This window comes from Mastigoproctus giganteus, chromosome 3 (genome assembly GCF_048544385.1).
Source record: "Mastigoproctus giganteus isolate SK-2022 chromosome 3, ASM4854438v1, whole genome shotgun sequence".
Lineage (NCBI taxonomy): Eukaryota > Metazoa > Arthropoda > Arachnida > Uropygi > Thelyphonidae > Mastigoproctus > Mastigoproctus giganteus.
In genome coordinates this window covers 218,461,706-218,478,963 of record NC_143577.1, presented here as the reverse complement: position 1 = coordinate 218,478,963, position 17,258 = coordinate 218,461,706, and the positions used below count along the sequence as shown (strand labels likewise).

The 17,258-nt window shown below is 36.7% G+C and overlaps 1 protein-coding gene across 1 annotated transcript in view; it reads right to left on the bottom strand.

Annotated features, from left to right (window-relative positions):
• LOC150088727 (actin-related protein 2/3 complex subunit 3-like) overlaps positions 1–17,258 on the bottom strand; it is an 87,628-nt gene that overhangs the window by 65,069 nt on the left and 5,301 nt on the right. The window contains exon 2 of the mRNA XM_090370879.1: positions 3,351–3,447. Within this exon, the coding sequence (XP_090227005.1) occupies positions 3,351–3,447 (97 nt within the window). The remainder of the gene's footprint in view (positions 1–3,350; positions 3,448–17,258) is intronic.

The window sequence follows — 17,258 nt, the reverse complement described above, 5'->3', positions numbered from 1 at the left end:
CACCGGATTGCAATCTGACTGAACATTTGTGAAACAAGGTGGGATAAGCAATTTGGAACATGGATTCATCACCATCCAATAGGCAGCAACTGCAGGATACAATCAAGTTTGCACTGGCCAGCATGCAGACTTGATCACATCTTAGCTACATGGAACATGCTTAACACTTTGCAGAGTTCATGCTCTGATGAGCATGAACTCTACTTTTGGTTTTAGCACTAAGGGAGGTGCTAATCAGTATTAGGTCAGTGAACCTAATAAACTAGCTAATCAAATGTATATCTCATTTTTTAAACACAAGTTTCATGTTATAATTATATTAAACATGTATAATTTTATCTTATTCATGTTACATGTCAAGAACATCCACACACAAATGACATTTTGCTACTGTTTTTTTTTTTTTTGGATCAGCACAGAGGCAACTCAAATGAAGAGGCATCAGTTTATGTCTATAAATTAAGTTTGAGATGAGTTTGTCTGGAAACTTGGAAAAAAAAAAAAATCCAATACAAACCAGAAAAATCTGTGTCCCTGCAAACCTAGCTAACTCAGATTCACTTGAAAAGTCACTTTGTTACTGATGGAATTTGAATATTGATCTTTCAAAATGGGTAGAAAATAATATATCTACCTAACATCTGGGCTATCTTTACTTCTTCCCTATGAGGCATTGGTAAATAGCACTGCCATGAATGAAGCGAATCATTTCAATATATTTAGTATTTAGATCAGCTCCAATAATTCTGTCCAATTTCCTTTTTTGCAAAAACTAATCCTCTCACTTTGCTACAAAAATTTAGAATCAGTTTACTAATTAGAAGCATGTCATCCTAATAAGGGGTTTATGGTGTGCTTTAACCCTAAACTTCTATTCCATAGCCATAGTAACAGATTAAAATACAGACCCACAGAAAAAAATGGGAATCCTGATTTTGATATATGTTGCCAATCAGGTTATATTCATTAATACATATCTGCTCTCCTTGACTTAGAGTTCAGAGATTTGGTTGGTCCCTTTCTATATTAAAGGTCTTCTCTCAGTCAATTACAGAATATTGTGCATCTGGATAAATCTGAAGAATCTGGTTATCTTTAAACTGTTTCTAGATCAGAGAAGCATAGAAACTTTAATTGGTTCCTTTTAGAAGTTCTAATTTGGGTCATATCCCTCATCTCTTTCTTTCTTTCTTTCTCTCTCTCTCTCTCTCTCTCTCTCTCTCTCTCTCTCTCTCTCTCTCTCTCTCTCTCTCTCTCTCTCTCTCTGTCAGAATTATTTTCCAATGCATGGGCATGTCCTCTCATATGAGAGAAACATGGCTGGCATATTTTTCAACAGATGCATCAGTTAAAGATCATTAGTCTCCTTGACAAGCTTTTTTATTCATGCTCTTTCCTTATCCATCTCTAAGACTGATAGAGACAACATTGGTCTGGCATTATTCTAGCTAATAATAAGTAAAGAAATGATCAATTTATTAAAATTAGACATGACTCCACATTATTTAGGCAACTCTAAATGATTTATTGGATCCCTCCAGGTAGAAATTAGACAAAAAACTTAAATCTATTTCCTACTAAAAAAAGTATGCTCAGGATACTAAATAATATTACATTGTTGTCAACATTTCAGATCCAACTTTGGGTATCCATTATCATCCAAACATTAAGAATGTAATATCATTTATTTAGCATATTGAGCATGCCCACTGGCAGTAAACGGGTTTTAATTATTTGTCCAATTTTTTTTTTTTACTTTGGTGATCCAATAATTGCATTTATAACGGTCCATATTTAAAATTGTATTTATAACACTCCATGTTATTCATGCAATTTTAAAACTGCATAAATAACATGGAGTCAAGTATCTAATTTTTAATGAACTTTCAGCATTCATCCATTCCCAATGAATATTCATTATCAAAATATTTTTAAGTGCAAAAATTTGTGATCTACTATTGTCTACTTTCACATACTGTGATGTGTGTGTGTGTGTGATCAAAAAGTTTGTGAGTTGACATTCTACCTTGAAACTGCAGCATCATAGCAAATTGACTTGTTGCAACATGTTTGGTGACTCATCCAGACATAGCACATGAATCACCCATTTATCTATAGTAAGTGTGAATTAATGAATGTTCAACAGGCATTTTATGTTTTGCTGAATTTTAAAATGTGGCAAATCATAAAATGAGGGATTTTACTGAGCAATGCATCTCTTCAACTTTGGTAAAAGTGAAACAGACAGAGAATTCTAAAAACAGCTTTCAGAGAAGATGCTATGTATCATTCAATGACTTTTCATTGATTCACAAGTTCATGTAGGGTTCATCTTTGATAGACATATGGCCCTCAAAAAAGAGGGCCATATGTCTCAAAGATGAATCCCACTCTGATCACCCTTGAATTTCAAAAACCCAATGATTCAGTTATTATTATTATTATTATAATTAGCCATATGGTGCAAGGAAGCCTGAGGCTTTTGCTGCACCAGCCAAAAAAAAAAAAATTCTGAGTTACCCCTTAGAGAGAGAGAGAGAGAGAGAGAGAGAGAGAGAGAGAGAGAGAGAAAGGGGGGGGGGGTCAGAAATAGAAGGGAATCACCAAGAAAGAGAAGAATGATGATATCCAGCTCAGAACCCTGGGTGTGCCAAGCCCATACTCACCAGATGTGAGCCCCTGGGGGTAATTTGTTTGTGTTTGTGGTCTGATCAGTAGTAATCAATGGTTAATTATTCACAAATTTGCTAGCAAAAGAGGTACTTCTTATGGGAATCAATTTATACACAAGGTTTGGGAATGTAATGCATTTTGGCCAAGTTTGTACCTCACTAACGATCACAGAGAGATGGGAGTTTTCACAAGTCTGGATCTTTGACAATATGCTGCTGCTGACCTACACTTTGTTTCTTCCATTACTACTGGAAATGGATCATGGGTATATGGTTATGACCCAGAAACAATGGCCCAATCCTATCAATAGAAGAGAATCGATCAACCACAGAATAACACTGAGGTAATGATTAAGTTAAAAAGTAGGTATGGGATTTGTGTAATGTTATGAGAAGGTATAGTGAAGTTTATAGGTATTTATATTAAAGTTCAATAACAGTTATTATTTGGGAATTTTTGGCACAACTACTTTGGTCAGTGTTCCACCAACATCAGTGCTCATTCTATTTAAAGCATTCCTACAAAGATCAACCTCCTTGAGAAACTAGAAAAATCCATGACCCCATGGATCTTCTATTTTAACACCTACAATGCATTTTAACAGAAATACAACTACCAAAAATTTACAAATTAGGTATAAAATAAGCAATTAAATAATGAAAAATGACTTTGCTTACCATCTTTAGGAGCTGGACCCCTATATTGTGTTCTAATGGGTAAAAGGGCTGTATTCCCAATAACATGAGGAGGATTTGTAAACTGAGAATGATAAGCCTACAAAATTTTAAAATTTGGCAACTTTATTAATGCAGCAATAGTCCTAAAAAGTTTTAAAATTATTTATAATCAAGTTATAAATCTGAATAGATTTATAAAATTCTCTATTATGGAAAATATAATTTATCATTAAAAATTTTAGACGAGCACACCAATGTTAATGTCATACAATGAATGCTTAGCTTTATGCCAATACTTCAAGTATTTTTGCCTACATCCCAGAGTTTATATGGAAAGTGTATATGTGATAGGTATTGTAAAGCAAAAATATATATAATTTTAATCTGTTTCAAATTAGAAAGTGACAAAGAATATCATTTCTCTGTAATTACCCATGAAACTGCAGTTCTTATAAAGTATTTTGTTCTTTGTGCATTTGGATATTTTTAAAGAACTGTTGTGTTTTTGTCTTTTTTTGAAGAAATCTTAATTCTTGTTTGCAGATACATTTCTTCTGGCCATATCCCAAAGGAAGTTGTGTCACAGGCACTCAATACCATTGTTCAAGAATTTGCACGTGATTTTATTATTTTATTTTATATATAAAAGAACAATTTTTTTTGAGGATGGATAACTCAATTCTTTAGACTTGTCTGTTCTTTGATGTTGGATAAAAAGGTGGTCTGCAAAGATCGCAACAAAAATTTATATATACATAGAAATATGTATATTAGAAAGATGATTAGAAGAGGCAATCCTGGAGCTATTACCAAGATGAATAAAAGCAAGCATGGCCATTATAATCATTTTAAAGGAAAACTGATTTCCTTTTGGATTAAGAAAGCTAGAGAGCTAGTAAGATGAAGTTCTTGCAGCAATCAAAAATATATGGTAAAACTAAAAGTCACTCAAAATTGTGTTTATCCAAAAAATCATTACAGTTAACGATGAATGGAGGGGCTACTGGTTAAATAAAAAATAATATTTAATGGCACTCTTTCACATTTATGAATTTTGACAGTGGTGCTTTTAACAATAGCTGAACTTCAGAGTTGTTTGGAGCATATTTTTAATAAAAAGTAAAAGGATCAATGTTTATGAATTATCTCAATGAGTCTATTGTAGATTGTCTGAAAAATTAACTTTGTAAAAAGGCAGAAATAGTAAACCAAAAATATTTTAAGAATTAAATATTTTTCCTAAAGGAGGGTAAATCCTGAAAATGTTCACTAAAGACGATTGTGCCAAAGTGATTTTGTACTTTCAAGGAATGTAATTATGGTAGAATCAAAAATGAATAGAATTTTCAATGTAGATTCATTAGAGTAATGATAGACTTCTAAGCATTTTTTTTTCCTTCAAAATAACTACCTTACCAGTGGCTATACTTCTGTTAGACCCCATTCTCTAATCAGTTCTGTGTGACTGCTGTAAGTGCCTTTCTCATGCATTGTATATCTTCTTCACTGACATGCAACATTGGCCTTTTCTTATTTATTTCATTTCTATGAGATAAAAATCTATGGTGGTAGTTCTGTAGAGTAAGAGGCTGTGGAAGGATAGCTGCTACCACGTATTTCACCAAACAGTCATTGTTGAGAAGTAATGTGCAGGGGCATTATCATGATGGGGAACAGTTCTTTGTTGGCTACAGATGAGGATGTTCTCTGGCTATCTCAAAGATGTTGAAGAATGTTAGTGCAGGTAGTCTTGTTAACAGTGCAAATGTCAGGAATAAATGCATAGAATAACAATACCTTGATTATCAAAAACATCTAGCATCATCTTTTCCTCTGATGTATCTATGCACAAAACTTTCTTTGTCATGGTGAACAGCCATTTACACTCATTCTTCACTGAAGTGCCTACCCCACTTCATTACCATAAATTTCATAACCATATTAAGTGGTTCCTTGAGGTTGTCACAGACATTCTCTCAGATATGCCAGATAAGCTGTACTTGCTACATGGGAGTCTAAAATGCTGATGGAACTGATATTCGGGTGAAATTCAAGTCAAGTGAACCCAATTTTGGCGAAATCCAGACGGTGCTGTGACAGCCAAATCCTCTGCTTGCATCTTCACGATGGTGGGACCGTTAGTAATCCTGGATATAACCTCCATGCACAAGCACATTGTGGGTGATGCATCCAGGTGTGAACCAACGTAAGCAGGGAGTCAAGGTGTGAAGCCCACACTACACAGAGCAATGCCGCCCCTCTGTATTACCAGGCAATATTAGGTGGTAAGATGACTCTCATTAACTGGTGCAATACCAACACTTTGCTTATTGGAGGCTTGAAGTGGTGGAACCCATGTTTAGTCTCCAGAGCTAAGTTTTTTCCCCTTCCCCATCTCTTCCATCATGCAGTATGAATGATGACTTTTGAGGTTAATATGAACATCATGGCGAGATCCAATCTTCCTTACCTTTCCAGGGTACAGCTCTAAAATGCTGTTCGCAGGCCAGCCGCTAGTTAGTACACCGCACCAAACCTATTGTTAACTCTTTAAGAGGCTTCCGGATCTAGCTGATCCGGAAGCCTCTTAAAGGGAGGGAGTCAGAGTAGTGTGTACGTGGTGGGAGGGGGGACACTGTGGAGGACACATTATGTCAAGGATTTGGGTATATTCTTACCATGTGTATGCCATACACAAAAATTTCATTACTTTATACAGCATGTATGATGTAATAACTGATGACGTTTCAGGTTATGACGAACATCATGGTGCAATTCAATCTCCCTTACATTTCCAGGGTACAGCTCTACATCTCCCTTATATTTCCAGGGTACAGTTCTACTCTTTCCAAAGTAATGGAGAAATCGTACAGCTCTAAAATGGTGTTCACAGATAATGTCCCCCCCCCATTTTTTCTTACTATTGAATACAACATGAATTGTCAAACTAATAGAGTAAACTTGCAAAAAGATCTAAACCTCCCAAACATTTCCTAGTTCATTTCACAAATATCGAGGTCTCAATTCTAATCTCAACAACATCCATTTCTACTTGCAGTCTGCCAAACTCCATGTACTTTTCTGACACAATCTCAGTTGCCCAAATTATTCACTGTATGGTTCCTTTCACCTCAAAGGTGGTACTTGTGAATATGTTCGTTCCGATATTCTCTGTCAGAGACGTGGTAATTTGGAATCTCCTCTGGCCAAAATCTCTCTACCTCATTGTGTCAAATTCATCTGTTGTCTCTACTGTTCCCTCAACTCCACTAATCACTTGGAGCTCTTTAACTTCCTCTCTTTGCAACTTGACTTTCTCCACTAGAACTTTCCTAACAGTGAGGTAATTTTCCTTGGTGATTTTAATGTTCACAACTCCAGCTGGTTTCCATTTTCTAGTCACACTGACCCAGCTGGTCGAGATGCTGAGGCTTTTGCAATTACTAATGACCTGGCACAGATTATTCATTTAACTAGAAGAATACCGGACAATCCTAAGCATACAGCCAACACGCTTGATCTTTCTTACAAACAACCCTTCTAAGTACACGGTCAAAGTGAATGGTCCTTTAGGCACCTCAGATCACAACTTAGTGATTGTCTCTTCTCCAATGGAGCCTTTATTTCATGGCTACACCCAACCTCCTATTGTTTGGCATTACATGAATGCAAAATGGGATGACCTGCAAGATTTCTTTTCTTCTTTTCCTTGGTCGGATTACTGTTTCAAAACTTCTGATGTCAACGTTTGCTCAGATCATGTCAGTGAAATTATTCTTGTAGAAATAGAATCCTTTATTCAACACTCCACTCTAAAATCTCATCCTTTATCTAAACCTTGGTTTTCCAATAAATGTGCAACGGCTGTTCAAGAGAAGAACATTGCATATCGTAATTGGCTTGTTTCCAATTCTTCAGTTTCATTTTCTGCCTATACCAAAGCTCACAACAATTGTAAAGCAGTTATTAACTATTCCAAACTAGATTTTGAACAGGCTAAGAGTAGAAAACTTGCTTCTTGCCCTAATGGTAGCCGAGCATTCTGGTCTCTTGCCAAAGCTACTGGCCACAACTTTTGCCCATCTCTGCTCCCATCTCTGTCAAAACCAGATGGTTCTGTTGTCACTTCAGTCAAGGATAAAGCTGACCTGCTAGCATTCCATTTTTCTTCCAACTCATGTATTAATGATCTTAGTAAAACACCTCCCACCTTCCCAACACACTCTATTCAATGCATGCCTCCTGTTGTCTTCTGTCAAAAGAATGTCAGAAGGATTTTGATGAATCTTGATGCTAAGAAAGCTCCAGGTCCTGATGGTATTTCTCCACTTGTTCTCAAAACCTGTGCTACTGAACTTACTCATGTTCTTTGCCACCTTTTTTCACTTTCTTATTCCAAAGGTGTTTTTCCTTCTGACTGGAAATTTGCTCATATCCAGCCAGTTCCTAAAAAGGGTGACAAATCCCTCCCATCCAATTATTGTTGCATTGCAATTACTTCTACTCTTTCTAAAGTAATGGAGAAATCAATTAACTGCCAACTCTTAAATTACCTAGAAACCTTCCATCTGATCAATGATCACGAGTATGGATTCCGTCAGTATCGATTCACTGGTGATATTCTGACTTATGTTACCCATTTATGTACTAATTCAATGGAAAAGTTTGGTGAAACATAAGCAGCTGCTCTTGACATCTCAAAAGCTTTCGATCGTGTTTGGCATAAAGGTCTTCTAAACAAGCTTCCATCTTATGATTTGTCAACTTTTTTTTGTAATTGGTTATCCAGTTTTCTCTCTGATCGCTCACTGAGGGCGACGATAGATGGCTCTCTGTCTTCTAACTTCTCCACTAATGCTGGTTCAGTTCTTTCCCCCCACTCTTTTCCTCTTGTATCTTAATGATTTTCGTCCATTGACTGGAAATCCTATCCATAGTTTTGCTGATGATAGCACATTGCATTCAACTTTCCATTTTGAGATACCTTGCCCTGCTCAATCAACTTCAACTTCTCGAATATCCACTACTAATTCCTTAAATGCCGATCTCCAGTTAATCCTCCAGTGGGGCAAAGACAACTTAGTTGATTTCAATCTTTCTAAAACTCAGTTGTCATATCTCGCAAAAAGGATTCTTCTGCTCCTGTGCTTATCCTTGTTGTCACTCAGATTTCTAGGCAAGATGATATATCTAAAAAACTTAGTTTTGTCTTTCACTCTCGGCATTACTTTTCTTCCAAACAGCTGTTCACTCTGTACAAATGGCAAATCCGCCCTACCATGGAATATTGTTCCAACATCTGGGGTGGTGCCCCCAAAATCTCTCTCAGGTTTCTAGATTCCATTCAGAAGAGGGCAATTAGGTTAATTAATGACTCATCTCTAACAGAGTCTCTCCACTCGCTGTCACATAGACATACTGTTTGTGCTGCATGCCTTTTCTACAAATACTTCCATGGGCACTGTTCCTCTGAATTGGCTTCTATAATTCCACTCTCTCTTTAAAAACAGTTCAATCACGTGCTGCACCAGCCAACATCCATTTACTGTCCAACTTCAAACTCACAGAACCAACTTTTCATCTTCCTTGTTTATTCATTCAACTGCCATTTTTTGGAACAATCTTCCTTCATATATATTTTCTGAAAATTACAGTGTTCAGAAGTTCAAGTCTATGTCAACGAATATCTTTTGTCTTCTCAACCTCCAACCCAAGAACAGTACTAAGTAATATAGGTTCTAATACCTCTCGTGTTTGGGTGGGGTTTTCATAAAAAAAAAAAAGTCTCAGTATGTCTTACCAAGTTTAACACAAAACTGTTTACCCACTGGACAAACTAAGTCATCTTCACAGTGACCAATTCTCAGAACTCCAATATAACAGTGGTCACTCATTGTGCTCAACTAACTAATTTTGTGCATATCTTGAATGAGGAAAACAGATACTAGATCTCTGGTAAATGAGTCTCTGAATGTTTGTATCACAAATTGCACATGTTTACCACTGTCAGTATTGCAGAGTAATGTTAAAAGTTCTGTTCATTTTTGACTCAACTATGTATAACTAACCTGGAAAGTCTGGCATAATTTAAGTTTATAAAAATTATAATATGGAGAAAAATACAGCGCTGATACGAATCAAGCTACACAATGTAAAAATTATAAGAGTTCATGCTGTTATCATTTCCAATCAAAAGTTTTGTTTTTTTAATTTTCTTTTGTTATTTTATGCATTTGTATCATACCATAAAGTTTTTCATATGGGTAATGTCATATGGGTAAATTTATCTCTGTACGATAATGTTTAGACATAAATTAAGAGAATTTTTGGGTAAATCACAGCTGTCCTTTCCTTGAAAATAGTGAAACGTTTGGGATGCAAGAGCATAATATCATGGAAAAATTGCCTAACAATTCATCCATCAAGAATATAGTTATTATTAGTAGTAGCATATGATGCAATAATAAAGCAAGCTTATAAAGAATCAGACAAAAAAAAAAAAAAAAAAAAAAAAACTCACATCACCCCTTCATACCCTCCAATTTGTCTAGTTCTTCCTTGAATTTATTTAAACTACCCACTTCCAAAACAACAGATGGAAGTTTGTTCTAACAATCAGTCGCCTGCTGGCTGAAGGCAAACCTCCACACATCTATCCTGCAATCGTGCTTCCTTGATTTGAATTTATGTACCTTCATGTGTGTAGTCTGAGCATTGAGCTTGCCCAATCCATTCAAAGCCTTAAACACTTCAATCATATCACCATCAGTCGCCTGCTGGCTGAAGACAAACCTCCACACATCTATTCTGCAATTGCCCTTCCTCAATTTGAATTTATGTCCCATTATGTTGTAGTCTGAGCATTGGGCTTGCCCAATCCATTCAAAGCCTTAAACACCTCAATCATATCACCTTGTAGGTCCCCAGTCTCCAGACACTGCACTTTGCAGAACTGAAATTTACCTTGGTAAGGCCACCCTTTAGTTCCCTTCACTAATCTCGTTGTCCTTCTCTGCAACAGTTCCAGAAGATCTACATCCTTCCTGAAATGATACCTCCAGACCCGTATGCAGTACTCAAGCTGCAGCATAACCATTGCCTTGTACGATGGGACGATCATCTCTTTATCCCTGCTAGAAAAGTTTCTGTATATCACTGACAAAACCCCATAAGCTAGCCTGGCTCAGAGAAATTCATATCTGAATACACAATTACCCTCAGATTTCTTTTATTTTCCCCAAGTGTAGTGCCACGCAGCTGGTATATTAATCTGGGATTACTGCTACCCATATGCAGTACCCAGCATTTGTTAAACTTCAACTGCCATCGCTCAGCCCATCTGCCTAATTGTTTTTAGATCTGGTTGCAGCAGCTTATACTGATTACTCTCATTAACTACCATGCCCAATTTTTCTTTTTAATTTGTGGAAAATGCTTTGGGTTTTTTTTTTTTTTTTTTCGAATACTGCTTAAATAATGCCAATATTTAATCTCTTCTTAATAGACTTCAGTACTTATTGTATGCACTAAGTTTTAATAAAAAAAATTAAAATTTACACCTTTTATTTTTAAAAAATGAAAAAATTTGCTGAAAATTTCAAAAAAATGTTTTACATATAAAACAGAAACAGTCTCTTATTCTGTTCTATTTTACAGTTTAAAAGACCATTAAATATGTGAAATTTGAAACATGCACATATATTGCTGAATAAATATCATTAAAAATATTAAAAAGCATTATATATATTTGATACTATTAGGTATATCAGGTTTGAAACTTCTGTTTAAAGGTTTATTTAAAAATTTATTTTAAATTTGGCATGTTCACAATGCATGACACAGGGCCTTGCCGAGCCATTTTAGTAACTGAGGCAAGAACGAAAATTTGTGCCCTACTGTTAATCATGGCAACATTGGCAATTATTTAATCTTTCTTTTGGTGCCCCTTTCAGCTTTTAATCTGAGGCAAGAGCCTCGTTCACCTCACCCTCGGCACGGCTCTGGCATGACATCTGGAACTACATATCATGCTTCCTGCAGCATAGCAGCCAACTTGAGGGAATATTGGGTTATGTTCCCATCTTAGCTATGTGAAAACAGTAAAAATATTTCAAAAATAACTATGGTAAGCCTCTAGATGCCTGCTGAGAGAAGAAAAACAAATAGACCGAACTATAAACAAGCATAGTGTCAGTGCACGTCCGGTACAATACCTTTTTTCAAGGAAAAAGTCAATAGTGCAAAGATGGTGGTGGGACACCTGACAGGTTATCATACACAATTCCTGTGTGACAATCATAAAAAAAATCACTTTTGAAACTACTGTATTACAGTAAAGTTTGAACCTACATTTAAAAAGGTAGAAAAAAATTCTGATTTTTGATCATTGATTTAATGGTTAACGCTAGAACATCATTTCCAAGGGTCAGCTGGCACAAGTGATCCATCACTGCTGTCAGGTTAAGTGTTGGTGAGAAATGTGCCATTTCTCACATGTAATAATGGGATTTATTCACTTTCACTAAAATTCAGTTTTCAATCAAATTAAAGTTCCCAGATCATAATGTTTAAAACCATGTCTGATACTTCCACAACTTATGGCAATATGATTTTAGCTAAAGTAGCTTTTGGAACTTTTTTCCAACTCAGAGTATACAATGATGTATCATGGATTTCATCAGTACTCATTTATGCTTAAAGAAGGTAGCTCAACTTCTCTCCTCACTTCTTTCTTCTGTTCAATAACAAAATAAATATGGAAAACTTGAAAATGACTTTTTTCTAACATGCATTTAGATTTTTTTTCATGTTTATCCATTTATTTTCAATATATGCATTTACAGTGTTTTTGATGTTTTTCCAAATGTTTTCAGCATGCTTTGAGTGTTTTTTTTTTTTTTTTTTTTTTTCAATATTAGAAATACACATTACCTTCTTTCTTTCTAACCTGATATTTTTCAATGCAAATGGCTGCACATGTGTGATACTTTTATCAAGGAAATGCAAACAAGAGGTGTGATCAAACAGTTTGGGGATGAACTAATATTTGGGAAACGAAAAAGCTTACCAGATATTTCAGATTTCCTTTGAAGTAGTTGCCTTGACCAAGCACACATTGATTCCAATGCTTCTGCAAGTTGTGGAGACATTCCTGATAGGTTTCTTTTGAGACTGCTATTATATATTGTTCCTGTATTGCATTCTGAACAACTCCTTCAGTTGTTGCAAATCTCTAATCTTTCAAGGGGACTTTACGCTTGGGGTAGGGGGGAAAAAAATCACACTGAGCTGAATCCAGCAACCATGGTGGATGTGGGACCACAGTGATGGAGTGGTTTGCAAGAAATTCTTGAAAGCACCAAATATACAGGGATGTTGTCATGATGCAAATTCCAATTCCCCAAAGCCCACTTTTCCAACCATTTTATACAAATAGCATCGTGAAATCACTGCAGAGCTGTATACTAGTAGTCTTAATTCATTGTTTTACTACGTGGGGTAAATTCATAATGAATGATGCACTAATAGTTAAACATTGATCACTTCTGATCAGACCACGAACAAATGAGAGGTGAATCACTGGTTTTGGAAGCTGAAGGGCAGGAAGAGCAAGGATCATCTTCAACACATAAGCAGCCATCTTTAAACTTTGTGAAACACTAAAAAGCCTTTAAATTACACTGCATCTTCTCAGAAAGCTGTTTTTAATATTTTGTTCGTTTCCAGTTTCACTTTTCAGACTGACTGAAGATAAACTGTCAATATGTTGCTATGTCTCGATGAGTCACCAGAGAGGTTGCATCACAACTTGCGAAAATGCTCCAATATCAAGCCAAAGTCAATCTCCGATATTTTGATTCTACCTCATAAACTGGTATGACACCTATGGAAACAATTATAGAGGCTATCCATGGAAGCCACTATAATAATTACCACAGAAAAGGGTGTACACTTGATTCTTAGAACTACCTTTATGTATTGACAATACACTGGAAATTTTCAAATCCAAGGGAATTTCTCCTGAGTCTCCTGAATTATAAGATGCCCTTATAATTAAACTTAATGATTCAATGCACTCTCTTGCCACCTACTCAAAATAACTGGGTATATGCCATTAACTCCAGGAGCATTATTCACTTTAGGCATGAAAGTTTTTCTAACAAAGTTTTCTGAAATTTCAATATTGTTAGCTTCTAAGTTTTTACTCACAGTTTCCCCTCACTAAAGGGCATTTCTTTGGTAAACATTGAATGAAAAGTACCTGTTCAATTCATCCACAACATCAGCTGTTAGTTGACACTTACCTGCACCCATCACACAGAATCCAATCCGATTTGTTCTTTTCATATTATTCACATGAAAAACGCTATTCTTTGCTCTCTTTGCCAGTGATTTCTCATAATCTGCCTTTGCCTAATCCTTTTTGTGGTACTATTACAGATCAACTTGTACCTGCTATGGGCTTCAGTATTTGTCATCATGTAAATGTCCATGCCATCTTTTTTTTTTTTTTTATTCTATCAGACTGGCCAGCTCAAAGTTCATTCATCTCTGCATTCTCCTCGTGCTATATTTTCTTAATGATATGTATATGGTTTAAAGGCTTATGTGACTACAGAATTAAAGGTATACCATAATTCTAATGTATTCATGCTCAGTATGATATTACCTCAGTTGATAGAGGCAATGTAACACCACAAGCTATCATAATATAATTTAATGAAACTAAGGCCCACTCCTTTGCTTTTAACAATTGCTACTTCTCTCTCCTCAACACCCAATTCAAAACTCAGTGATCACTTCCTGTTAATGGACCCCATACTGTCAGCCCTACGATGCCATGGATGATGATCAGATCTAGAATATTCTTGCTCCTAGTACTTTCCCTACCATGCTGATACAAATAGAAATGATCCAGTTGATTCAAAAATTTTGCTCTACATGGTGAGCTTTTCTCCTACTTACTCAAATCAATTATGGGCAAATTGAAATCACCCATAATAAGACAATTACACTTACTCATCCATTCCATTTGACTGTAGAAGCTCTCATCATAATCTTCATAGTCTTCTGGTGTATATAAGCACTAATGATATCAAGAGTAGGAGACCGGCAGAATTGCTTAACAAGTACAGGTCACTGTTGAAAAAAAGCCGTGAAATAGGGTTGAATTTGAAAGTGTCTGCAATTCTGCCCAGACACGATAGGAGGAGTATATGATGAGAGCCTTGTCGATCAATTCGGCCAGGGAAAGATTGTGCAAGGCTCAAGGGGTAGAATTTTTTTCAGCCTGGACTGTACTTGTTAACAGGAGAGATTGCTTCTACAGAGATGGGATACACTTAAATAGAAAGGGTGCAAGAATATTTGCTGATGCTATCAAGGCAGTGTTAGGTGGGTCGGAAAACTGCTAGCTTGGGGGGAGACAAAGACGAATAGATTAACAGTAGCCACTGGCAGAGATGAAAGAGATTCTTGCACTGCTTCTATTGGAATGAGCAGAAGCCTGAAAAACAAGATGCAGGATATTTCAGAGACTGCCGGGAGTCATTGCGGTACAAGTAAACACATGGGTTGTGTTAGGGTAGCTAAGAATAGAAATAGGTGCATGTATACTTGTGTGTACACCAATGCTAGGAGTTTAGTAAATAAATTTGATGAATTTGAGGTATTGCCCAAAACATCAAAGGCAGATATTGTTGGGATATCAGAGACGTGGTGTCACACAGATATAAGGAATGCAGAACTGCAATTTGGGGAGTACAACGTCTACAGAAAGGATAGACAGGATAGGAAGGGGGGAGGGATTATGCTATTAGTTAAGAAACACATAAAAACCAAGGAAGTGAAGCCAGTTGACATCGCTGGACAGTGCAGTGTCGAGTCAGTTTGGTGTGACATAAGCATTGGGAGATCAAAATTGAGAGTAGGAGTGTGCTATAGGCCTAATGACTCTGATGAGTATAATAAGAAACTGTAGAGGGAAATAGAGTGGGCCAGTAAATCAGACAGTCTTATAATGGGAGATTTTAATTTCCCAGATATTGACTGGAATTTGGGGGCTGGTCACTCACACACTAGCAAGGCTTTTGTGGATTTATTAGATGATTGTTTTCTACATCAGCATATTCGGGAGGCAACTAGAGCGAGGAATACTCTTGATTTGATTATCAGAGTCATTCTTCATGCATTAAGAATCTGCAGATAAATGAACCACTAGGTGGCAGTGATCACAATGTGCTGAAGTGGGATTTACTCAAAGAGGTAACTACCATTAGGGGTAAAGGGAAGGGTTATTGCTTTCGTAAAGGCGACTACGATGGACTGAGACAGTATTTAAATTCTATACAGTGGGACCAACAGATGATGTTACAAACAGCAAATGCAAAATGGAAAGCATTCAAAGAACTTATCTTGGAAGCTACTAGGCTTTACATACCAACTAAGAAATATTGTTCAAGGTTTAGGCCTAAATGGATGTCAGATGAACTGATGAGGCATATGGCAGAGAAGAAACATGCATGGGATACATACAAATTAACACGACACAGAAGCCTATGATAGATACAAGTTGATCTGTAACCAAGTTACAAAGGAGGTTAGGCAGGCAAAGGCAGATTATGAGAAATCTTTGGCAAGGGATGCAAAGAAAAACAGCAAAGAGTTCTTTACTTATGTAAACTCTAGAAGGAAGGGGATGAATCAGATTGGTCCACTTGATATCGATGGGTCAACTGTTGATGATCCTGCTCAGGTAGCTAACAAACTAAACGAATATTTTGCATCGACATTCACACATGAGGATTTATTTAGCGAGGGGAAAGCCAGAGGTGTATTCAACTCTAGCAGTAAGCTAGAGAATCTTGTAATAACTGAGAGTAAAGTGGAGGAGAAATTGTTGAAGATAAACACAAGAAAGGCACCCGGGGTGGATGGGATCTATCCAGTTATATTAAAAGAGGCAGCAAAGGAAGTAAGCAAACCCTTAGCCATAATTATGAGAGCTTCCTTGGACTCAGGGGAGGTACCCACAGACTGGAGATGTGCAAATGTGACCCCAATTCACAAAGGAGGATCAAAGGGCAACACAAGTAATTATAGACCTGTGAGTTTAACTTCTGTTCCAGGAAAATTAATGGAGGCACTAGTTAAAGAAGCACTGCAGGATCATTTAGACAAGACTTCAGTTATAGCTCGGACACAGCATGGTTTTGTTAAGGGAAAGTCTTGCCAGACCAATTTGATTGGATACAATGATGCAGTCACAAAGGAACTGGATGCAGGGAATAACTTTGATATTATATACTTGGATCTTAGAAAGGCTTTTGATACTGTTGCACATGGAAGACTGCTGCACAAATTGGAGCAGTGTGACATTGGAGGCAAATTGCTGCTGTGGATAAAGGGATGGCTGAGGGGGAGAAGAAAGAGAGTGGTAATCAATGGACACTGCGTGTCGTGGATTAATGTCATTAGTGGAGACCCTCAGGGCTCAGTGTTGAGTCCATTATTGTTTTCTGTATTCATAAATGATATTGATGATGGTATATCAAGCTTAATGTCAAAGTTTGCAGACGATACAAAGGTAGGCAGGGTTGTCAAGGACACTATGACACTATGCTGCTGCAACAGGATCTGGAAAGGTTGAGCAGATGGGCTGAGAGGTGGCAAATGAAGTTTAACATTGACAAATGTAAAGTACTATACATGGGAAACAGCAACCCCAGAGCAACATATCAACTCTGTGGTACTACACTGACAGTGGTAGAGAATGAAAGGACCTGGGGGTGGTTGTGCAGGCAGATATGAAGTTCTCTGAGCAGTGCAGACGGGCTGCAAGAGTAGCTCATGGTGTATTGTCAATGATATATAGGAATTTTTCTCGCAGGGATAAGGAGGTGATTATTC